The 25,943-nt window shown below is 44.1% G+C and overlaps 1 protein-coding gene across 4 annotated transcripts in view; it reads right to left on the reverse strand.

Moving 5' to 3' along the window:
• Window positions 1-2,926: 2,926 nt before the first annotated feature.
• Window positions 2,927-25,943, reverse strand: part of TSC22D1 (TSC22 domain family member 1) — a 45,781-nt gene continuing 22,764 nt past the window's right edge. Inside the window, exons 1-3 of one of the 4 annotated variants that reach the window (XM_035137376.3) lie at window positions 8,607-11,301; window positions 8,183-8,234; window positions 2,927-4,327 (exon numbers count right to left, since the gene is read on the reverse strand). In XM_035137376.3, coding sequence (XP_034993267.1) covers window positions 4,070-4,327; window positions 8,183-8,234; window positions 8,607-8,734 — 438 coding nt within the window. In that variant the 5' untranslated portion in view covers window positions 8,735-11,301 and the 3' untranslated portion in view covers window positions 2,927-4,069. Of the gene's footprint in view, window positions 4,328-7,902; window positions 8,058-8,182; window positions 8,235-8,606; window positions 11,302-25,943 lie in introns of those variants that run through there. The other 3 variants (XM_035137372.3, XM_060275133.2, XR_004693866.3) reach the window with 3 other exon arrangements.

The following is a 25,943-nucleotide window of genomic DNA, read 5'->3' on the forward strand; positions in this document are numbered from 1 at the left end:
ACCACTCAGTTTTATTTTGCCAGATTGTTGTTGTTTTGGCGCTTTTCACAGTTTTTGGAATTTCAATTTCCCCTGACTCATTTTTTACTGAATTTTTGGATTTTTCTTACATAAAGGTCACAATTTTTTGCTATCTCGGAGAATTTTTTATTCTCCTGATGATTTCTCACTCTTTTTTGGAATTTTTTTGTTTTGGGGGCATTATTTATTGTGTTTTTCAGAGTTGTTTGAGTTGTTGTTTTTCCAGATTGGCAGGTCACTATTTTCTTTTTCTGACATTTTTTTTTGAATCTTTGATTCTCCAGACCATTTTTCACATGTTTTGGATTTTTCCCCTTGACATGTGGGTCAGTATTTGGGGTGTTTTAAACTTCTTTTGGAATTCTTGTTTTTCCTGGTCACGATTTTTTGCGTTGGGGGCTTTAATTCCCACCCCACCCCCCGCCTTACGAGTTTTTCACATTTTGAGAAATTTTTCAATTTTTCTGACCCGCACGTGCATTCCCACAAACAACTACAGGGAAAACAAACATTGCTATTTCATTGGTTCTATTGATGTTTGTTTCTCTATATGTCAGTTCCTATCAGGCCTCTCAAGTCTGAAAATAGAGGGAGGCATTTTCTTGTTATTATGCAGCCAGATATGGAAAAAGGTCAAGACTGCAATGTGAAGTCTTCCTTTATTCAGCTTCCAGATGATCTATTTTAACGTATGGATGTGAATCCTCTGCATCTGGGTTCTCTCATGCTGCATGTGCAAATATATCTGGTGAAACAAGGAAGGACTTGATACCCTGATTTTCCATTTCCAAATCAACCAATGTATTTTAAATCACCATATGAAAAACATCACAAAGACCTCGGACATAAATACATTTGCATGGAAATAAGCGCTACAGATTCTAAAAGTCGTTTTCAAATTTGACTTGTGGTTTTGCTGCTTGTGCACTTACGAGTGTAAGAATGTAAATATGACAATCATAAACTGATGGTTTAGGCCAGTCCATTCTCTTTTGAATCTCTAGGCAGTTAATGAGCCAGGAAATAATCTTATTGTCTGCAGGTCCTTAGGCCAGACTGCTGCTACTATTTTTGAAACTGGTCTACCCTTAATCCACTTAGCCAGTCAAAACCTCACCCTCTTTTGTTCAGACAGTTTATGAGTTTACAGCCTTCGTGTATATCTCTTCCTTCCCTTCAGAAACCAAAAATATTGCAAAAGTCATATAGTGGATGTCAAATTGTTCTGTTATTTAAAGACTTAAAATGACCCACCTATTTATTTAGTGGTGGGAAGAACTAGCTTTTATCTTTTTCAACTGAGTCACCTTCTAATTGCTGCCAGCAAATATCTGTACTTGTTGTTTTTACCAACACCATCGGTTAGACAGAGTACAAAACCAGCCACATTTGTATAATTAAATAAAAGTAACAATATATCCTCTATTAATTATAAAGATCTGCTAAGGTGAGTTCAGTTTGATACGGTTTCTTTAAAGCTTATAGTAATAAGGTTCCTGTTGCACACAAATTATTCCCTGCACTATTCAAGAGTGGAGCTAACCTAGTCTAGAGTTCTGCAACCTCTTTCCAACAGTGGCCCATCAAGATGTCTCTGGGATCTCATGAGCAGCAAGTAAAAGTTGCAGCCGTTCATCTCTTTGTTTCAGCATCAGACACATTGCTTCTGTACAGGGGTCAGCAAACTTTTTCACCACTGTCCCTCAGACCTTGTGGGGGGCCAGACTATATTCTGAAAAAAAAATGAACAAATTCCTTTGCCCCACAAATAACGCAGAGATGCATTTTAAATAAAAGGACACATTCTACTCATGTAAAAACATGCTGATTCCTGGACCGTCCGCGGGGCGGATTTAGAAGGCGATTGGGCCGCATCTGGCCCTCGGGCCTTAGTTTGGGGACCCCTGCTTCTGTATGTATAGCTTCCATTCAGTTACTGTCGCCAGCGACAGACCAATCCTGCATGAATTTTGTTGCTTTCGTTCACAAGATGTGACAAGTCTTTTTGTCGCGTCCATTGTCACATCTTGCAGTAATGAAGCCCATCAGTTAATTATGCAGGTATTTTGTTTATTCTGTTCTAAACAGCCTACAACCCAATTGAGGGTTGTTCTGGTTATTTATTTATTTTTAAATAACTATTAGTTTTTCTTGTTATCTAAGAGGGGATGTTGTGTCATAGATCTCATTATAAGGATAATCTAATGAGATTATGATAAGATACATAATCTAAGGAACTAAGGCTGAGAGGTAGTGTCCGAGAACAAATGTTTATGGATTTTGAGCTACATATTAGTCTCCAGTTTGAAACTCAGCTCACCTACTCCCTGGGTGACCTTTAGCACGCAACTCTCTAGCACCAGCTGTAATACGGGGCAAGAATAATACCAATCTACTTTACAGCAGGATTTACACCCTTGGAGGCATAAATGCTAAGCAATATTATTTCAGTGAGTTGAAATCCAATCAAATCTCTAAATGATCTGTTCAGGAAACTGCAGCCGCAACTTCACTTTCCATGCTACTATGGACAAACATGCCATTAGTCACAAGGCAATGCAGCTAGTTGGTTGCTAAGGAACGGCTGCTGTTGCTTTAACTTGGTGGGGTGGCTGTTGATCATTCACCAGCCAGCCAAGGAGCCTTCAGCTTAAGAAGCAGAGCAGAAGACAATCACATTCTGTGTAGGAATGAGCTGCCTTTTACACCCTGACGTAGAGGGCAGGATTAGTAACATCCTGGCCCCCACCAACACCCTTGTGGTTTATAAAAGGAAAATATTAAAAAAACCTTCACCCGTTAAATGAATTAACCCCCACTGTACCTATTTCAAAATATCAAAACCAAAAGGCTGTAGGATTTCACCTGGAGGCAGAAGTGGAAACAATTCTCCTCGATCCACAGCTTCTAAATCAATGTTTTATGCTTTATTGGAAGTTGAGAAGTGCAACAGTTAAATATATTGACATTTTACAATTTTCCTTTTCCCTCTCAAGAACATGCACAGGAACATATGCATAGTACTATACAGATCATATGCAAAAAAAGACTGAGTGAGAAACTGTTTTTGATTTTGTGAATTGATTCCCTCTGAATGAAACTGAATTGTAGTGAACAGAGTTTGATTTCAAGGTATTCGGCTCCAAGGAAATGTTCAAAACTCACATAAACAGCATCAGCCAATTTCTGAAGAGCTGAATAGGTGCAAATCTTATTCACACAGCATCAAAAATAAAATAAAAAACCCTATCCGAACCTGTTCAGTTCATTCTTTAAATTCACACTGTACAACTTAATGAGTAGTTCCTATTTTACAAAGTAATTACACTAAATACACAAATATACATGAAGCAAATAAACCTTCATTTTTATGATCCTATGTCACAATGATGTGCCACCTACCTGCTCTCCTCCTAGAAATACAACTTTTTGCACCCATCCTTGGCTACAGAAAAAAATGACTGCATTATCTGCATTTTAAGGTTGCAGGCGTCGAAAGCCAAAATATACTCGTCTCCCGCAGTCCTTTTTTTTTAATCAGTCCTTTCTTTTGCTTCTTCATTGAATGCTGGAGAATGGGTCTTCATCCCATTACCCCAGCGGTTTTCCTTCATATCTCCACGATTAACAGCACCCGCATTCACTGCAGCGCCACATGGAAAGTCTTAAGGGGAAAAGACTTTAGGCACACAGATCCATGTGTCTTAGCAGCCAACCAGCCACCTGTTGCAAGCCACTCGCGTCCCCAGTGCATTTGTGCTAATTCCCTGAACATTTATGAGACACTCCCCCGCTCAACTTAAATAAATAAATATATATATATATATATATATATATATATATATATATATATATATATAAAGCTCAACTCTCATTCCCGATGGACAGCAAAATACAGGAAAAGAAAACATTCTGTGGCTATGAATGCAGGGGCACGCAACAGTCTTCATGACCGGGGAACAGCATGCAGGGTGGAATAGGCAACGCTGGATTCCTGGCAGTCCTGCCACGGCAGAGTCCATAAACCTTCTGCCCGAGACATTGCAGACTATGCTGACGGTCCTGAGCCTTGTGATGCTGGCTGGGAAGGCTGCGGAGTTGTCCCTTGCGGCTGGGAGGACGCAGGCAAAGGACTCGTCTGCAACTGTGCTTGGAACTGGGCCAGCTGCTCTGGGCTGGCCAGCGTCTTCAGAAGGTTGTTTTCCTGCTCCAGTTGGTTGTTCTTCTCAATCAGCTCTTTGATCTGCTCCTTGAGAACCTCCACTTCCTCTCTTACAGCGTACATCAAATGACTCTTTACGAGATCCTGGAGGGGGGTAAAAGAAAAGATCAGGACTGGAGGGGACTGGGGCGATAGGAGAGCCATCTTCCATCTGAAGGGCTGCCACATGGAAGATAGAGCACGCAGAGGGCAGGATTCCAGTGATAAGAATGGGGATTTCTGCCTGAACACCTACAATAAAAGCAGTCTGACAGAGGAATGGACAACCTTGGAAGGTGGTGGGCTTTCCTTCATTTGGCCTTTTTTTATAGCTGTGATCCCTGCATTGCAGGGGGTTGGACTAGATGACCCATGGGGGTCCCTTCCAACTCAACAGTTCTGTGACTCCATGAAGGGAAAGCGCATCAAGGCAAAACAGAATGGCAAGCAATTCTCATAGGCATGCCAGAACACCACTCAACAGTTCCGTCCACATTCCATTTGTTGAATCTTCCAAGGAATGCTCATGTATGGAAGGTTTTAGTGCAGACTCAGTTAAATAAATAAAAATTCAGAGCCTGTAAACGTGCTGATGGTTATGTTTTAGCAGAAGTGAAAAACATAAACCAAAACTGAGCCCCTGTAGGACAGAGTCAGCAGGCACAGGAGGAATTAAGTCCCCTTTCCTCCTGCTCTCTGAGCTCTGCTGTCACTTAGGGTCCTGTTATCTCAAGGAGTGCTGAGTGGGAACCATGAACTTCCCAATATAGGGTGGTATTCAACTATCCCATCCCATCAAGGCAAGGACTGCCCCTTCCGTAATGCGACTTCCCCTCTGCTCCTAATGCGCATCTTCCCAAATCTGCTCTTGGAGGTTGGAGGAACCCTCAGAACCAATTTAGTGGGGCACGCATGGTGGTGGGGAGCCCCACTCGACAAATGGAAATCCTCGCTATGTGTTTCCCCCCATTGTGTTTGTTCAGGGATCTATGTGCAACCCTGGATGGCTTGCGTGCAGCTTTGTGAAGGAAAGGAGCTCACTAGCGTTGGCAGTTTGTTTGCACAAACAAGGTAAGGAGCAGTTGAATATATCTTACAAATATCCAAGTAGCAGGTAAATATATCTAAAACATTGCATTCAAAAGTTCACATTCCTGGAAAAGGACCAGGAAATAGTGACGCCACCATTAGATACATCTAATATTTCTTGTTATTCCATAACAACATGCAAGGGATACAAAAGAATCAGTGTCTCAGACTGTGTCTGATTGCTCTTCTGTTGAATGGGAAAAATGGAAGCAATCTGTTCAGTTATTTTTACAGGAGTAATTTGTTTTAAATGTACTGGTGGAAGGGAGGTTATTGCTTTGTTTTTGTTTTTATTATATTCTTTGCGTTCTCATTTTGTATTTTTATGATGTGAACTGCCCTGTGATCTTCAGGTAATGGGCGGTATAAAAATTTTAATAAAAAAATTAAAAATATGACTGTTCCAGACACAGATTCAGCAAGGGGCTCGGGCTCTGAATTTCAGCAAAAAAAAAAAAAGCAAACAGCAGGCCTCTAGCTATTGCAGAATTAAATTCGCAAAGCAAAATGTGCAGGCACCATGCAATGCAATTGTTTTGTGAGATGTGAACCTGTTCTCGCCTTTCAGCATCCACACATAAGCAGAAGACAGGAGGAGGCTGTGCTCTTTCTAACTCAGATTTTAATTATGTCCTCCCCAGCCCCACTACATGTATATAATCCAAATTTGGGAGGGGGTATACTATGATTTAAAAAGATACTATGGTTAAGAGGTACCAAGTGAGGTATATAGGGTTGTTGTGGGGATTAAATGAGTGGGAGAACCTCAGTATAGTATAGTATAGTATAGTATAGTATAGTATAGTATAGTATAGTATAGTATAGTATAGTATAGTGAAATCTTCTTGTTGTGTTTTAGCCAGCTTCTTGATTTTTGTTTTTAGGGAAATGCAGTTAGTTATGTTAATTTTTTTTAACAGCCACAGAAGCTGAAGAAGATTGCTTTTCCACCTATGGGACAAAATAGGGGGATTCTTGGGTATATTTATATCAAAAGCTCAAATCCTTTTCGCTCATGGAAAAATAAACGTGTGGCTGCTTGAACTGGGCTGTATTTCAGTGTTGTAGTTATTATGACACGCATAATGGTTGAGGTTATTTATGTACTGCTTTCTTTTTAATGATTTCAATCTAAATTTGATTAAAATCACTTAGATTTGCCATCCATCTGAAATATCCCAGCCATGGAATGTAGTGCCGGCAGCCCGAGATCAATACTGTAGATCAATTAGCAGTATTGTGCTGTAGATCAAGACCCACAGTAACCAATGTGGTTTATAGGTCATTAGATCCGAGTTCTTTGCTTCTTTTAAGATTGGCAATGAAGAGCAGAAGGGCTCTTTTGCTGTTAATAGCATCATCCTATGCCCTTTTAAAATGTGTTTTTTTTGGGGGGGGGGCTATTGGGTTGTTGTTTTTATTTTTATTATGTATTTTGTGGGTTTTTTATCTTGATTTTATTCTGTGAACCGCCCTAAGACCCCTGGCTATAGGGCATATAAATTCAAATAATAATAATATTAGTCATGCAGCAGCAGAAATTCAACAGGTTCAGCAGTTCCCTAGTATGGAAATACAATTACGGGAAACTCTTCACCAGTTGACATTCCTGTCTATCAGATGCCTTGCTACCTAGATGTGCAGCGAAAGCAAGAGATCAATTTACACAGATCCCAAAACGGTTGCACGTTTTAGGCAAATCTGTGTATGTAAGTGGGCAGAGAGCATAGCTGCCAAGTTTTCCCTTTTCTCACGAGGAAGCCTATTCAGCATAAGGGAATTTCCCTTAAAAAAAGGGGATAACTTGGCAGCTATGGCAGAGAGCCCAGAAAAAAATACTGTTGGCATCCCTGAGCTTGCCTGCCAGTCTTATTTGCCTTTGCCTTTCCCTCCCCCTTGATGGGTCTGATTTTGAGACAGACCCACTCTCTCCAGTCCTGCAGGCATGGCCTGCAGCGGCAGCTGCTCTTGCATGCTTGCAGTGGCTCTGCAGCAGAGGGGGCTCTCCATCACCCCTGCAGCAGTCCTTGCCTGCCTGCCTGCCTGCGCTGCTCTCTTCCCTCTCTGCCTGCATCCCTAAGCCCCGCCTCCTTGGAGCACCGGCTGCAGCTGGCTGCTTCTTAAAGGGCAGGGTTGATTGCCGCATTCCCCTCCCCACCAGCACCCCCCCGGCTGACGTCAGGCCAACCAGAGGAGCCCGCCCAGATTCGGAGCCTCGGCCAATCAGGGGCCCCGGGTTATTTATAGCCACGAGTTATAGTTCAGTTTGCCTAGCAACAGAGCAGGAGGAGTAGAGGAAAGGGAGACGGAGAAGGTGAGGATCCCGTGAGAACAGCTCCGCGCAGTTCTCCAGCAACAAAGCCCAAAGGCGGGCGCAAGGGGGGGGGCTGGATGTCTCGGAAGGAAAAGGTACCTGAGTGTGTGCTATATATATATCTATTTAAGCATAAAACCAGGGGCTTTTCCGCAGAGAGCCAGCCCGATTCTCTCCTCCGCCTACTTGGGGTTTTGGTGCCCTCTCCAAAAGGAAGGGGGGGGAAGAGAGAAGGCCTCGATCCCTGAACAATGACCGCGTTTCCTGGTCCACCTACCTGCCCGTGTCCCTCCATCCCCCAGCATTTAAGCACGATGCCGTGGCCCTAGCGACACGGAGAGGCAGGAAACGAGGCGCCCTCCTCGGCTGCAGGCGCGGCCAGCTGCCCCCCACTTAAGTGCGCTCTCCGTTCCGCCGCCTTGGATGCAGCCCGGCAGAAAAGCAGCCAGCAGCAGCGGCTGCAGCCTCCCGCACTCCTTCCCTCCCTCCTTCCCGTCTCTCCCGTCCGCGCCCGCCCCCGCCCCGCCCGCCGCCACATTCCTCGGACGGGCACATACCATGGCTTGCTCGATTTTGTTGTCGATCGCTACGACGCTCGCACCGGAGGAGCTGCAAGACACAAGCGAGAAGGGAGGAAGGAGCGCGTTAGCGGCGGCCGAAAAGCACCAGCATTGCGCACACGACGTTTCCAACCCCCCCACCCCCACCCCTCCGCCACCCCCTTCTCCCACTAAACCAGGAAGATGGCCTCGGGATTACATAATGCGGTGAACTGCAGCGGTCGGTGCCGGCGCAAACCCGGAGGTGTCACGCCAGATCTCTCGCCCGGAGGACAAAAGGACCGCTGCAAAAATAAAACACGCCCGCAATCCGGGTGGGGGGCGGTGAAGGAGTGATGGAAAACGATCTGCGACACCCCCCGCCCCAATTCCCGGCTAGTGCACAACACATAAACAACCGGGTTTGGCTGCGCGCATTTACCTACTGTCGAGCCTCAGGGCAGAGCTGTCGGTGCCCAGCAGCGACGATAAGAAAGAAATGGAGAAGTGCCTGAGCTGGTAGACGCCTAGATCCATCGCCACCTGCGCCCTACACCATTGGGCAGTCATGCAATGGCAGAAAAAGGGAGGGGTGCGGGGGCAATAATAATAATAATAATCCTCGGCCGGGTTTCTGTGGCGCCGCAACCCGGGGGGGAAAGGGGGCCAAGGTCTGGCCAGCAAGAAAAAGGGCGAAGGGAACCCGTAGATGCAGCAGCGCAAAAACAAGCGCCTTCTCGTCCTTCTCCTCCGTGTAAGCAGCGCTTCCCTGCCTGCTCAGCCGATGGAAAACCTGGCGGGGGCTCCGGGCTCATTGCATAATACATGCAAAAGGAGCCGGCGCCCATTGGCGGCCTGGCCGCTTGGGCCCCGCCCCCCCGCCCGACTTGCCACAACAGCCTCGCTGGAACCGTCAAGAGCCAGTTTGGGCAGGAGCCAAGGCGGTGCGCGCAAACGTCAGAGGGGAAAAGGCAAGGGGCGCGCAGAAAGGAGCCTCGTCTCCTCCGGGGCGCTCTCGAGATCCGCCTTCCTTGGGGGGGGGGTCCACGCGGGACGAGGCGCTCCCCGTGCCTAGGCTATAAAAATATCACACGTCGCTTTGGGGTGCGATTTTTCTATAAAAAAATATCTCTCTTGCATTGCTCCAGAGGCCTGTTATTGCGTTGCTTTGGCAGCCCCTCCCATAGCGCCACCTAATGACACATAAAAGGCGAAGGTGGGGGGGGGGAAATGACTAATATTACTTTGAAGGGACTCGCTAGCCAAGTCTGCCAGTGCCTCCTTTGCATGGAAATTGGTTGCTACTCCTTTTATGGTATTTGTTAATTTGTTTATTTTGTCTCTTTTCACCTCTGGATTGTAGAGCACCCCTTTATGACTAACATGTGCTGTTCTGCATAAATTTTCATAGGAACAAAACTGCGAGATGCTATTTCAAGTACAGCAGCATTAACTGCAAAACCGAAAGCGTAACTTGATTATCAGGTGTCTCCCTAAGACCCCAACCAACCTTTATACACACTGGATCATTCTAATGAGGCAAAACACTGGATCCAGTGTGAACCCAGGATTATTCTATCGGTTCCAGTCATATGATCCACTCCCAGCAGGAGCAGCCAATTGCTTTGCCAACCCTCATCCACCTTTTGCCTTCTCTAGATGTTGCTGGAATACAACTCCCATCTCTCTATGCTGGCTAGGCCTGATGGGAGTCGAAGTCCAACAGCTTCTAGAGAAAGTACCTGTAACAAAAAAAAAAGTTAAAGAAGTGCACAGGCTTGAAGACTTCTAGCAACTGCTAGAAGAGTAAAGCTGTTATTAGCCAAGCTATTCAGAATACCCACAACCATACTTGTATGTGTGCAACACTCTATCACCATGTTCTTAGTGTTTGTGGCTCTCGTTTGCTCAGCTGCCCATGAAGATTTTACCAATATATTCTTGATTTTCCATACACAAGAACATGCCAAATGTTTTCATCAAGTTTGTCTTCAAAGGTCTCCTTCCTCCTGCAAATTTTCTCTTTGTATGTTGGAGATTAAACCACATACGCTTTAATCTATAGCTCCACAGTACACATGTACTGCATCCATATTTTTTTAAAGATTTTTTTTTTGTACAAAGGCCTTTTGTAGCCTTTGAGGTGTTGGGCTCTTAAGCCTGATCATCCTCAGGCAGCATGGCCCAGTAGTCAGGGATGATAGCAACTGAAGGGCACCTGATTTCCCCATCTCTGCCTTAAAGAGATTCAGCCGAAAAGAAGAAAAAGGAGTAAATGGCAAAACAAATAGGCTATGATGAGAGAGCCTATTTACATCAACAACAATCTTTCTATGGATTGGGAATAAGATTAGGGGCAGGTGGCCCAGGCAAGCAGTTAAAGGAGGGTAGAACATGCTTCAGAGCAGTTTGGTTTCAGGCAATGGATGGGTGGGGTGATCTGGGTGGAGGGGGAGAGGCGAGGATTGAGCAAGCTGTGAAATGATAGGTGAGGGGGGGGTCAGGTGTAAAGGGGGGGCTGTACAGGGAGGAGGGGTTGCCCAGGTGTGGTGGCAAAGGGATGGATGTGGTTGGCAAGTGTCACATGCATGGGCCCTTGTTGATTGTCATGGAATCACAATTTAAATATGAGCCTATCCCTATCTAACAGGACCAGTTGTTGGGGAAGATGGGCACTGTAGTCCAAAACATCTGGAAGGCCGAAGTTTGGGGATGCCTGACCTAGAAGTTGGGAACCTTTTTCACCTGATGGGATCTTTCCATCACTTATCGAACCCAATTTGAATCCTTGCTTCTGAGAACTGCTCTTTAAGCTTTGCCACTTAACCTAAGGGCTGTGAGGAAAGTACTACAGATACTTGCAGCCTCACTGAAAACATACATGAGGTGTGATGTGTTAAGCACAGCAATATTGAAGGACCAGCCCAGCAGCCACAAACACCTCTGATCAATTTTCACTTCAGCCATGAATTTACTAAGGGCCCCTCGGAGGACCCCTGAACCGCAATTGGGGACAATGCGACAGGGAGTTGAAAATATTACCATAATGTATGTGCAGTGCTTGGAATGCTTCAAATGCATTATATTCGATACTAGACGTTGTTATCAAAGTAGTGAGTCATTATGAGTAAACTACATAATAGTAGTAAACAGAAGTCCTAACCTTTATACTTATTTATTGGATTCCCTTCCTGCCGAAGGAGCCCTGTCTGCAACGCTAGGAATATACCAAATAACACTAAAATCCTTATCAAGGAAATGAGGAGATGTCTGAAATGTCTCTTAAAAATTGCATGGATAAAACAATTGAAACCAGGTCATAAATCTGTTTGATCTACATCCGCCTTCAGTAAAGAAGTTGTGGTTGTAGCTGAAGAAGTTGTATATATAAATATGTGTGTCTGTTTTTGCCCCCTGCCTCCAAGCAGTTCACAGACAAACAACGAACTTACAAAAACAGGAAAATCATAAAACAAGCCTGAGGATCAAAAAGATCCCTGCATTGCAGGGGGTTGGACTAGACGACCCTCGTGGTCCCATCTAACTCTATAGTTCTATGATCGGACAGCATCAAAGGCATGTTTAAATAAAACTGTTTTAACAATTTTTCAGAAGACCAGGTGCTTGGGTGCCACCTTTGAGAAGACCCTGTCCCACACATTACAGCACATACAATATGTGGAACGGAGAATGACCAGAACATTTCAAAAGGTGTGTGCAGACAGTCCTTCAGACCCAAACCATATAGGGCACAACTGAAACATTTATAGGGTTCTGAAACACATGGCAAGCAAAAGGCAACCACATAGAGAATGTACTACAATACAATAACCAAAGCATGTGATACAGTTATGTAATTAACTATCCCTTCCCTTTTCCCATTCCTGACTTCGTAATTTTTATGTGTGCTTGCATGTGCACACATTAAACAAATTCCACTGTAGTCCTTTCTATTCAAACTACAATTAATTTTTAAAATACCCTCCAAGTTTCAACAACTTGCCTGTTCCTGAAGTAATAAGACCGAGGCAGAAGATGCAGGACGATTTAAGATGCGCACGTGCAAATTATCAACTACAACTCAAAAGATACGATGTTGACTATAAGTGAAGAAGGATGGTCTAGAATGGTGACTTCCAGGGGAGGAGTGATGTTGGGCCGACCATCTCCATCAACAGGCGGCTGGCCAAGATAGTTGCATGGCGTTTAATGAGAGCCAGACATAAGTAAATCAGATGAGGCATTTGGATGGTGGAAGGAGACAAAGAATGATGTGGTCTGACAAAGTGGTTTTGTGGGATGAAGGCAGATTTTAATGGCACATGCCCAGGGAGTACCATGCCTTTTTGGAGGCGTGAACTGGAGATGGGCAGAAGTATGGAAGAATGAGCTCTTCTTGATGGCAGTGGAATTGGGAGAGTATCTTCGGTAGGAAAGATGGACTGCTATGAAGAATCACTCTATCTCTATGGAGGATGCAAGAGTGCTGCACTACTGAATGTCATACTCAGCCCACAAACAGCTGGTGGTTTAATTCTTTACTGACAAGCCAGCTAAGATGCAGCAAACACACAAAACACATGCTTCTGGTAACTAAGTAGCTGGCATCCCCTCCCAAGGCTTGCACTCTGAGCATGGCCATACCTGACAGCATGGCCATACCTGACAACATGCGCACAAGCAGCCTGCAACCTTTCCTACATGAAAGTTGCCTCTTCCAACCCCTCCTGGTCCTTGGGAGCAGCGGGGAAGCGGATGGAGGGAATTCTACCAGCCCCCCGCCACTCAGGAACAGTCTCTTCCTCTGCTACTGCTGCGTTCTGCAAAGTAACGAGTCTTTAAACACTCTATATAACTCTGACTTCTGATTCATCACCCCACTCATCATCACAGTCACTGTAAGGTTGATGGTCAGAGTCAAGGTCTTTGGAGGAAGTAGAACTCATGGGTTGGGGCTGAGTTCCCCTATCCTGAAGCTCAGGGGAAGCAGAGCCTCTGGACTGGGACTGAGGACCTTTGTGGGAATATCTGATACTTGAAATATTTGATATTTCGTCTGAGAGGGAGCTTGTTCTTGTCTAGTGCTGGGTGTAATTTGCAGAGGTGCAAGAGTGCCTAGGAGCTTCGGAGATGCTGCGGGCATAAGCCACCTCTCCTGCTACACTAGTAGAGCCTCCTTGAGGCAGCGTAATAGATCTGGCCGAGTATCGGGAGCCAAATAAGCAGTGCTCTCAACCTAGGTTGCTTTGGGAGACGTGAGGATGCCAGTCTGAGCTTCCTGTATGACATACCCTGGAGGAGATGGGGAAAGTACGACAAATTCTGTGGAAGAAGAGTTGCCTTGATACTGATCTGAAGGCTGCCTTATTAGTTCCTTTCTTCATCAGACCAGATCTGGTTCAGCTATCTCCCTTCACTGAGAGCACTCATCCAGCAATGCAGGGGTTAAGCCACCCGAGGACCTTCCTTGTAAATCATCCCCTATAGTGAAGAGGTCAATATATGGTAGGGGAGAAGTCAGAGGGACACCTGAACTGGCCCTTAGACCTATCATTAAGAATTTTGCTTAATAGGAGGGAGGGTGACATCTCATCATATGAAGACTCTCCTCTCCCTAAGTTCAAAGCCCTGGTTTGCAAGGCTTGGAAGTTTGGCTGCTATTAGCTGCTGCTTAAGGGTGGAAGTAGACTTTATAAGAGCTTTCCGTATGTTAAAACATAATTGAATGCTGCAGAGCAGGCAGGGAAAAATGCAGCATTTGAAGAGGCAAATACAGCATTAAGGAAGTGTTTGTGGGGGGAGCTCAAATGGAAGGAAGAGGAAGAATAAAGGGGGGGAAGGCAGAGAGGAGACAAGAAGGGGCTCCAAACTATGCATGGGGGGGGGGATATAGAGGAACAAAGGCCCAGAATGGGGAAGGGCTAAAGGGAAAAGATGTGAGAGACAGACATTTTTCTAAATGGTTATAAACGGATGCAACACAGACAAAAGGAGGCGAAATAAGAAAACAAGGAGAACCGCAGGCCTGAAAGTTGAAGAGGAGAAGCCAGGAATCTCTGGAAAAACAACTGCTTTCTGTGAGGCAAAGATAAAAAAAACTGGCTCAAGGTGTGCGGGGAGGAGTCAAGATGGAAGTTTCCTCTTTGTTTATTTAAGCTTGAAATGTTGACTATTGGCCACCAGATGGTGCCCGATTCCCAATCAGGCTACAGCTTCTCACAGGATCTCAGAAATAAAGGGATCTCTACATCGTGTACAAAGGACTTCGGAAGACAGACATCCCAACGTTATCTAAAAGGTGCCGCAAACTGTACAGGGCTTTAAAAAGATACAAACAAGCACACTGAGGTATGTTTGGGATCGCACCACCAGCCAGTAGAACTGTAGACCACAAGGGTCATCGGATGCAACCTCCTGCAATGCAGGCATCTTTTGCACAACATGGAGCTTGAACCTGTGACTCAGATATTAGGAGTCTCATGCTAACCCAGTGTTGCAGCATTGCTGTAAGCTGCCCAGAATGGCTGGGGAAACCCAGCCAGATGGGTGGGGTATAAATAATAAAATTAGTAGTGGTTAGTAGTAGTAAGCAATGTTCCAGTGTCTGGTCCCTGCTTGTAATCTAGAAGCAGCACTTTGGACTTAACTGCACTTATCAAGTCTTCAAATGGTAGCCCCATGTACAAAACCGAACTCAAACCTGAATGCTATTAGGGTGTGGAGAGCCAGGCTCTCTCTACCCTGAAGCGGTTGGACCTGCACACCTTTCTAAACTGTGACCTCGTGCCAGCTTAGTTTGGCCACATCCATGAGCACCACTAAACTGTGAATTATTCTTCTGAAAGTAACATCATCTAGAACTGGCTGACCACCACATCCTTAAACAGATGAGTGCTTCTATCTGCGTACAGTGGTGCCTCGCTAGACGAATTTAATCCGTTCCACGGGTCTTTTCTTATAACGAAAAATTCGTCTAGCGAATCCCATAGGAATGCATTGATTTTGGGGGGGGGATTTTTTTTGCCCATAGGAACGCATTAATTGAATTTCAATGCATTCCTATGGGAAACCGCGATTCGCTAGACGAATTTTTCATAAAATGAATTTGTCTAGCGAGGCAACCTCCGCTTGAAAAATCATTTCGTTCAGCGGAAATTTCGTTAAGCAGGGCATTCGTTAAGTGGGGCACCACTGTAGACCAATTGTATTTGTATTTTATCCAGCAGAGCTTTACTGCTACTGAAGGCAAATGAACATAATGGTCACAAATCCAATACATTCAGGACTGGCATTGCCCATAAGAAATCCAGTTGGCAGCAGACTTAACTTAAACTTACAATAACTTATAAGTCCTGCTAGCTAGGGATCATGGGAGCTGTAGGTCAAAAACATCTGGTGGGCCGAGGTTGAGGACGCTTGGTCTAATCTAAACCTTAACACTAAAGCATACTATGTGCAGAACACCACACCAGAAGGACAAGAGATAGAAAGAGAAAGTGAAACCTAGGCTCCTTCTGGCCTTACTTTTATAGTCAGCATGCCCTTGGCAGAAAAAGATAAGAGAACCAGTTTAAGCCAGCTGTGCTCGGCTTCTCTGAAGGAATAACCGAAACATCATGAACCTTCTGCTTGTTTCTTTCACACAGAGAAGTATCCAGGACCTTCTTGAATTAATTAGAATAGGAAAGATCTCTACACATCAGATCAATACTTTCTGCACTAAGAAATGCAAGCCGACAGTTTGTACACAGGATCAGGCAACATGGACAGCAAGGGAGCTGCATCAACACCTGCGCCATGCTTGCCTCCCTGCACCTGAGAATGTGAGAAATTACACCTACAGCAAGTGCAAGCTGGTTGCCTTGCAGGAAGAGAAGGTCCACCGACTTGAGGCCAACCTATTGACACTTTGAATTATCAGGCAAAATGCGGAATTTCTTGATAGAGCAGAAACAGTGACATGGGGGTGGGGTGCCTCTAGGGAGGAGGAAGGTCGCCCAGTGCAGGAGAGGAACTTCTGGGGGAATATGACACACAGAAACAGGACTGTCAGGAGTCATGTTGTGTGACCGGAGCTGCAAAATTGACCTTGGACACTGCTTCTGGGTCAGAGGAGCAAGAGCGGACCTCAAAATATACCCAGGTGGCTGTGGAAGGGGCAGTGTACAGAATGATTCCTGCCACTCCCCAAAGGAGGGAGAGATGTCTGTTGGTGGTAGGTGACACCCTACTGAAGGGGAGCTGAGATTTAAGAAGGGCATGTATAAGAAATGGAAGAAAGGGGAAATCATGAAGTAAGAGTAGCCAACAGTTGTAGGCTAAAGCTCAGAATGAGATCTTGTTTGCAAGAGAGGTTAAAAATAATAAAGGTTCCCCCCCCCCCCGGCTATGCTCAAACCAAAAGGACGAACATGGAAGTAGTGGGTCCCTGCGTGAAGACAGAGAAATGCTGTTGGATGACAAGAGAGAAGGTGGAACTGCTCAACACCAACTTTACCTCTGCCTTCACCTAAAAGGAAAGCAGTGCTCAACCTTGTGATAACAGAATAACTGATGCAAGGAGGGAGTTGTAGCCCAAGATAGGAAAAGAGTAACGGTCCTAGAACAAATAATTAAACAGCCTGTCTGGCGAGCACTTAGAAAAGGATGCTGTGATTACTAAGACCCAGCACGAGTTTCTCAACAAGTCATGCCAGAGTTACAAGCTTGGTGGATTAGGGGAATGCCGTGGACAATAGTGTATTTTGATTTGAACAAGGCTTTTGCTAACCCCCCCAACTGACATTTTTGCGAGGAAGCTGGTAAAATATGGGCTAGACAAGGTAGCTTGTTAGGTGGATTTGTTGCTGGTTGACCGAACCCAAAGAGTGCTCACTAATGGTTCCTTATCATGCTGGGAAAAGTGACAAGTAGGGAGCCACAGGGTTCTGTTCTGGCCCTGTTGTTGTTCAACGTCTTTATAAATGGCTTGGAAGTAACTGAAGGGATGCTCATCAAATATGCAGACTTGGGACGGTAGTTAATACCACAGAAGACTGAATCAGGATTCAAGATGACCGTAACAGTCTGGAGAACTGGGCGCAAGCTAACAGAATGAATTCCAACAGGAACCAATGTAAGTTTCTGCACTTAAGACAGGAGAAACCAGCTGCACAAATATAAGATGGGGGTCACTGAAAGCTGCAAAGATAGAAACTGCAGGTGCACTGTGCCAAAAATTGAGGGTAGTTTGTGTCTCCTTATGCCAGTGCAATAAAATAATTTGTCCCCAAAATATTGTATGTCTGTATGTGTGCCATCTGCCATGAATGCTTTAGCTGAGATTCCTGCATTTCAGGGGGTTGAACTACATGACCTTTGGGTTCCCTTCCAACTCTACAATTCTATGATTCTAGGTGCATTCTTCTGGGGAGGGGGTCCATAGCTCTCATCATCAAAGGGGTTCACGATGCAAAAAGTTAAGAATGATTGCCTTATGCCTAACGAAAAGATAAAATTCAGCAACGGGGCTAGTGACCAGCACAAGCCCATTCGCAAACAGGGCTGGGCTTTGGAAGTGGAGTCTATTAGATTCAGCCTGATTTCCTCAGAAGAGAGCAAAAGTACTGGTTTTAATGATAATACACAGCTATAAATAACACAGAATTTATTCAGCTAAGTCAATACATCTACCGTTCTGTTAAAAATAATAATAATTGCATTTTTGAGCTAAGCAGCTCTTATCTCAGTGGTTCTCAAAGGGTGTAGCAGGAATGATACAAAGATTCCAGGACAACCAAACAAACATTTAAACATTTCAGTGGAGCGTAGCATCAAAATATTTTTTAAACTTACAGAATATGGATAGATATCCTTTCAAAACCAAGCACTGCTAGGAGTTGTTTCTTTTTGTTTTCCAATGTATTTCTTAGCAATAAAAAAAATGGTGTGGTGCAAGCAAATTTTTATTCTGAAAGTGTGGCCGAGAAGAAAAAAAAGTTCGAGAAACCACTGCATTGTTTTATACAGAGAAAGCAATTGCGCTTCCAGACAGGGCTTGCTTTTTAGAAAACCGTAACAAGAGCTTATAATTCAACAAACAAAATTTTACCGTTACCTCTTAAGATGCTGCTCCAAGTCCAAAAACACTTTCATGACTTGTGGAGGACTTGTCCCTGGAGAACTGACAGCTACATCAATCTCTATTTTGTGTCCACTGGTTAAGTGGCTGTACATCCAGACAGCAAAAGAAACATGTAAGCGCGAATGCATTTAGGATTAGCGGTTATCATACAAATTGAACCTGGCAGTGCCTTATTTTAAAAGGAATATTTTTTTAGAATCCCTGCTAGATGCGTCTGCAGTATTGAAAATTTGCCGGTTACGGGCAGCAGAAAGAAGGAAAAGTAATGCCACCACAGAGCTTGAGGTCACATGTTACCCTCTTACATAAAGCATCAAGACCAAGAGAGATTAAAAATCTCCCTGATCAGCATTTCACCTCAGCAGTTACATCCAGCATTTTTCGGAACTCCAGCTCTGATGAATCACTCTTCTCAGCATCAAAGACACATGCCGATTGTTCCTGCTCGCCTTATTTCACAGGAAAGGGTTTTCAGTGGACTGATCTCTCACCAATGTGTTTTAGTAGGGCCAACAAAAGCTCTCCTGCCCTCATTTCAAAACAATCTAGTTGCTCAATTCTCTTTTCTCAAACACAGAAAGCTGGAATGGAGAGGCGACAGACAGCTGAACTATCAATCCTGCTTTACTGGAAGAGAGAAAGATGAATCTCCGAACTGTAAAAGGTAGTCAGAAGCAAACTCGGCAACCTTGCTTCTCGGGGCTCCCATTTAGCTCAAGGACAACCACAAGGACAGGATTAGTTGGAAAACCCCTTCCTCACCAACTTTTATTGTCTGGTAATTAGAAGGCACTGCCAGTAAAGCTTTTTCAGGGACTTTGGTTGGGAAGGAGCGTACGACATTAAGAAGCTTAACGGTAATAATAATAAGCGATGTCAATTATACTCTCTTCCGGACAGCTCAATGAAACTAATGCAATAGCATTCGCATTCTAAGACAGTTCTTTCAACGCAGCTTTCTGTTGGCAAGAAGGCATTGTTGTTTTTTAAACTTAACTTTTGATAAACCAATTAACTAGCCATTGCAATTAACATTCTTTTTATCCATGGAGTACTGCAGATTTATGGGGAAATTGGTAAGAACATTATATAGGCTTGTTCTGCAGTTTGCAAGTTGATGCCACATCGTATTTCCCTCTCTCCCCTGGAGGTCCTTGCAGTGTGATTTTTAAGAAACGGCAAATAACACAGAGAAGGGAAATTTTCAACACTGCGTAAGTAGCTTTACTGATTTTCCCCTGCTACAGTTGGCAGGGACAGAGGTCTGCCTAATAACAATAATAATAATAATAATCATCATCATCTTTGTACCCCGCCCATCTGACTGGGTTGCCCCACCCACTCTAGGTGGCTTCCAACATATATGAAAACAACCACCAGACCAAATATATCAGTTGGAAAATGGGTCTGTGTTTATATTGTTTATTATATAATTTACTAACTGTTAATAGCCCAAAACAGAAAGCTTTAACTTTTGGAAATGGGTTCACTAAAGGCTGTAACACTAAACATGAGAAGGATTAGTGATCTGATAAAGAAGAAACACCCAGAATATACGTGTGTGTGTGTGTGTGTGTGCGCGCGCAATGAAACCACAAATTGCCTTTTTACAAGAAATACACAAATCCCCTATAGAAAGCAAAGTCCTCAGTGCTACCGTGTTTCCCCCTTTTTAAGGCGTAATCATAAAGTAAGCCGTAGCAGGCTTTTAAAGTATTTGTTAAATAGAAGGCACCCCCTGAAAATAAGCCATACCTCCACTCTGCGCTGAGTGAGACCGTGAGCGCCCAGCCAGCCAGCGGGACCCAGCACGCTGGCCGCAGGAGGAGGAGGAGGACGTCTGCCTCTTTTCGGGAGGAGGAGGCAGACGCCCGGAACCGGCTGCTGCAGCTGGGCCAGGCGGAGGCGAGGCCACTGCCCAGCTGGGCAGCGGCAGCAGCGAGAGGACGAGGGCGGTGCTGCTGCTGGCCGCGGCAGGAGGAAGCAGGCGCCCGAAAGCGGCGGCTGCTGCAGCCCCGACAGAGCGCGTAGCAGCGCCGTCCTCATCCTGCTGCAGCTCCTGGCTCTGACCACGCTTGCCGGCGAAAAAGTATGACGCGCACCCAGCTCCAAAGGTCAAAATGTAGATTGCTTAATTAAAAAAAAAAAGACACCCCACCGAAAATAAGCCATAGGCTTATTTTCTTGAGTAAAATAAATATGACGGTATCTTAAAATGTGGGAGACACGGTAGTTGGTTTCAACATCAATTGACAGCACCTTTTGACAAAAGGAATGAACTTTAAAATCCACTCGATACTGAAAGACAATAATGTTAGAGATTTTTTTTTTATTAAAGGGACAATGAATGGCAAAACAAAAACCCTGAAACAACCTGGCTTTATTCAAAAGGTGTAATGCAAACACAATGAATTTGCTGAGGGAGAAGCTAGGGGGGGGGGGACTTCAACTTTAATGTACGAGGGCGCCACCTGGAGGAACTTTTTAAAAGATAAAGACAAAAAACCCCACAAGACACATACAAATTACTCCTCAGAATTTGCCTCCTTTTATTCTAAATTGCATACCTTGCAACCCCCAAATAATTTTTAAAAGAAAGTTTACCTATGCCATCACTTCTGGGTTGTTGTTTTTTCAATAAAGAAAATCAAGGAAACATTTTATCATACATGATCTGCCTATATAACGACCACTCTAAGATTGTAGTTGTCGCCAAACCATTCAAAGATCACCAGAAGGTAGAAACTTTTCAGCCAATCTCTCTGATTAATCAGGATGATAAACCATTTACGTCAGTGCTTGTCAACAAAATTAAGGTATTTTCACACAAACTAACGAAGCTGGTTTTGTCCCCTGTTGAAACATCACTGAACCAGTAAGAAAACATTTAAACAAAATTGCAAAATTGAACGGACTAAACAGATAACCTCCCCACTAGTAGTCAAGAGCTTAGGATTTCCTCAAGGCCTCTGACTGCCTGGAAGGGGGCTTATTGCTGGATGTCCTATCTAAAATGCAATTTGCCCCAAAATTCATACACGTTTTGAAACAAATAAATTCCGAAGTTTTGGCTACAGTAAGAATGAACAATATAAATTCATCCCCAGAGAGGATTTGACAAGGGACAAAGCAATGCTGTCCATTCTTTCCCTTTTTGTTCATCCTAGCTTTAGAACCATTACTTATATTCCTCAGAGCAACGCCAGACATCAAGGGAATTGGCCTATCTGCTGACAATTTAATGGTTATGATACCTAAACCTTTGAACACGGAAGCAGCAGTAGTTCAAAAGCTGAACACCTATGCAACATTATCAAGCCTGCAGGTGAATCCAAAACGCATTCACAGAACTCAAAGGCATTAAGACTCTATCACACAAAGCTTATATATTGGGGAATAAATATAACAAGAAACCTTAACAGATTCCGTTCACAGAACCTATTCCCCTGTATGGCAGACAAGTCGTCAAAATTTGAAAAAAGAAAGAAAAAAAGAGCAAAACCCATTTTACTCTCCTAGACAGATTAGCAATGGTAAAAATGGTGATCCTACCAAAACTGCTTTTTTTTCTATTCCAATCACTCCAACTTTGGATCTCACTGAACGAGATATGAAAGTGGCAGAAAAAAATAAATACATCATTTTTTTTTTCCTGCAAAAGACCCAGAATAAATGCCAAACTCCCATCCCTCCCCACAGTGGAAGGAGGCTCAAGCATCGCAAACCTTGAGCCATATTTTATTGCTAACCAGGTAAGGCATGTCATCCTTTTTATTTTAAATGATACCTCTAAACTTTATCTCAGTGACTGTGTTTTGTTGTGGGATGTGATTAACACTCCTCTCATGTATGATCCCTTCGTCACCCAGGAGGGTTTTCATGAGGTGCAAGATAAGCTCAGCTTCACTGTCAAGACCAAGGTTGTGGGTTTCGTTTGAAACTACTGCTCATTTTCCTCCCCTTTAGATCATACCTATCAAAACGTGTGGCAAACTTTAAACTGACCTATAAAAAAAAGGTAAAGGACCCCTGACAGTTAAGTCCAGTCATAGACGACTCTGGGGTTGCGGCGCTCATCTCACTTTACTGGCCGAGGGAGCCCTGTGTTTGAGAGGTACAAATTCTGGCAGCACAAGTCTGATGAGGCAGCAGGAAAATATAACTTTCTGGATGGCCATGATGATGATAATTAAATTTTGTGTACCATTTGCTACCCACAGGTCTCAGGGTGGTTCACAAGATAAAATCACAATATAAAAACATAAAATACAAAATTCAAATAAAAACAAGATCCTTAGACCAGACTCCAAACTCTACTCTCAAATCTAAATAATTTTCTTCTTGTTCTCAGCAGCTAGGCTAGTTATTGCCCAACAATGGAAGAAAGCTTCCCATACACAAATTGAGGCTTGAGTCAACAATATCATCGATGGGCAATTAAAGGCATTTCCAAAAAAGATACCTTTGACATAGTTTGGCTTCCTTTTAAAAAAAAACCTGATGAAAACCAAAACATTTTAATTCCATCATCATCATCACGAAAATGCTTATGGACAGGATATACTGATTTGAAATTTAATGAACCAGTGAGGAATGGATTGAAAACATTTAATGAGCCAACGTGACAGTAATGTATAATTAATTCTAATTATGATAATTTTATAACATTGTGCACAAAGTCATTTTAAATCTTTAATTTTGTTCAAAGTTGATTATAATGACTTGTTTTAAAAAATTAAAAAATAATTTTTTTAAAAAAAGTAATGGCGTGGTTGTTAACAATACAAGGTTAGTAAATTCACAATGGTAGAAAAAGCTATGCATCATCTGTCAATATGTCAACAAGAACACATTACTGATATTCTATGTCAAAATATTTTTGAAATAGTTTTTGCTCCTTCTGGGTTGTTGTTGTTGGTACTTTTGTTTTAAACTTCTAACAGGCTTCTGCCCTTTTATTTTTTTAAACTTTTTTTATTGAAAGAGTTTCCATAAGAAACAAAATCAGTGTCCCTGTTTTTAAACGGTAGAGTCCTTCCTACAATTTTCTCTTTCTCAAGTTTCTCCCCACCTCTCTTTCCCCCTCAACCCCACATTGCCTACAGCAAAAAATGTCTCAAACTGACTGTAAGATTTTATTGTCAACTAATATGAATTCCCTTCCTCTTCAGTTGTTAAGAGCTGCAACCAATAAGGCAACAAATGATCCATTTCTGCCAAGAGCATCATTAATATAAAAAGTGATGCAAGCAAATTTTTTGTTCCATCTGCAGAGTTGGAACCAACATCTTGCTAGGTCAACCATTAATGAGGCTAACATTTGGGTTTCTCTCTGCTAGAATAAAATTAATCCACCAAAGCAGAGATCAACCTTCCTACAATTTTGGTGGACAAATTGAATCTGCCGTTAGCAAAAGCACACAAATAAATAGGTGTTTTTTTTTTTTGCTGAACATCCTTGGGAGAATTCAGGAAGACTGAACGCAGAGCGAAATACAAATGTGGGTAATCTGTGCTAGAGAGGAGGTCCAGTATTTTTTCACATCCTGCTAAAAAATGAAAACAGATGGCAACAGGGGATATCAGAGAAGGCATGCTGTGGTGCCCACACATCCTTTATTCTCTGAACCAACACAGACCTCTCTGAGCCTTTGATATTACCACTTTCTCTCTGCTCATTCCATAAAGTAGGCACTCAGTTCTCCCTTCCCATTTTCTTTGTTTCGTTTCCCTACATTGTAACAGTGCACTCCTAACCATATCAACTAAGAAATATAAGTCTTACTCAATCCATTAGGGCATACTCCCAGGTAAGTGGGAGACAGAACTCAGCCTGATATTTCAGCAACAGGACACAAATCTCTCTGCCACCAAAGAGTGAAAGTATTGCAGGAACTTCGGTGGTGGCAGTGAAAGCAATGCTCAGGAGTCAAACTAGATGTGCCACCATTCACACCAAATACAGCAGGGATAGCCTAACTTCTGTCGTCCATGCTCTGGTAACCTCTAGGTTACCAGAATTCAGCCGCCAGCTTGCTCACCGGGGCAAGACAATTTGAGATTTGGCCCGACTGCCCTGGCTGCCAATTATGTTCCCAGGCCCAATTCAAAGGGCTGGTTTCGACCTCTAAAGTCCTAAATGGCTCAGGACCACAATACCTCAAAGACCACGTCTCCTCATATGAACCAACCTGGACCCCGAGATCACCCTCTGAGACCCTTCTTTGCGTGTCTCCTGCACAGGCCCAGAGGGAAGCAACACAAGAGCGGGGCCTTTGCTGCAGTGCCTCCCCATTTGTGGGATGCTCTCTCCCCAGGGAGATTCACCTGGCACATTTGTTGTGTATATTTAGGTGCCAGTCAAAAGCATTCCTCTTTTTCCAGTTCTTTGCCTAATTAAACAATTTATGGTCTCTTAAATTGTAGGGGGGGGGTTAACTATTTTTGTTTGTTACTGTGTTAAGGATTTTTGTGGTTTTATATTGCAAACCACCCTGTGATCCTTGGATGAAGGTGGTATAGAAGAAATAATAGTAACAATAACAAAATAATAATAGCAACAGCAGCAGCAACAACAACAACAACAACCCAGATCACAGAATTTTTTAGCCGCGGGCCGGTCCACTGTCCCTCAGACCTTGTGGCGCGCCAGAGAAGCGACATCGGGGGGGGGGAGCTAGAAGAAGAGGTGAGTGGGAGCAAGTAGTCCTCCTTCCCACCCCTCACCCCCAGCCACTGCGCTTATCTTCCCTGGGGCTGCCACCGCCACCGGCGTCACTGCTGCTTCTTGTGGGTAGGCAGAGCGAGCTCATCTGCTCCGCTCTCTGGCCCACAGGAGCACCAGGGCAGCGGCAGAGGGAAGATGAGTGACGTGAAAGGGCTGGCTCTGGAGAGGGGCTGCTTAAAATGGTGCTCACCCAGCTTCCTTCCTCCTCTAGGCAGGGTGGGGAGAAGCCAGGAGGAGGGAGGGAGGGAGGCGGTGCCGCCGCCGTGTGAGGGAGAGGGGGAGGACGGAATGGCACAGGGGGGGAAATGGCGCAGCCCGAACGAACAGAATCCCCCCCCCGACTCACAGACAGTCCGCAGGCCAGATCCTGGAGGTAATTGGGCCTGGTCCGGCCTGCGGGCCTTAGTTTGCCGACCTGTCACAGACCTTTACAGGAAGTCAGAGAGGGGCTTCAACAACCTGCTCACTGACATGGTCCTGATCCAGATCAGGGACTTCATTGGAACAAATGAGAACTCCCTCCCCCCCCCCAAATCATCCTGCTATCATGCATCCAATAAGCAGATTTCTACACTAAATGGAATACAGTGGTACCTTGGTTTATGAACACAATTGGTTCCGGAAGTCTGTTCATAAACTGAAGCGTTCATAAACTGAAGCGAACTTTCCCATTGAAAGTAATGGAAAGTGGATTAATCTGTTCCAGACGGTCCGCGGAGTACTTAAACTGAAGCGTTCATAAACTGAAGCAAACTTTCCCATTGAAAGTAATGGAAAGTGGATTAATCCACTCCAGATGGGTCTGCGGAGTACTCAACCTGAAGCATACTTAACCCGAAGCATGGGTGTAATTGGTTCCGGAAGTCTGTTCATAAACTGAAGCGTTCATAAACTGAAGCGAACTTTCCCATTGAAAGTAATGGAAAGTG

This window comes from Zootoca vivipara, chromosome 5 (genome assembly GCF_965207765.1).
Source record: "Zootoca vivipara chromosome 5, rZooViv2.hap1.1, whole genome shotgun sequence".
In the NCBI taxonomy this organism is placed as follows: domain Eukaryota; kingdom Metazoa; phylum Chordata; class Lepidosauria; order Squamata; family Lacertidae; genus Zootoca; species Zootoca vivipara.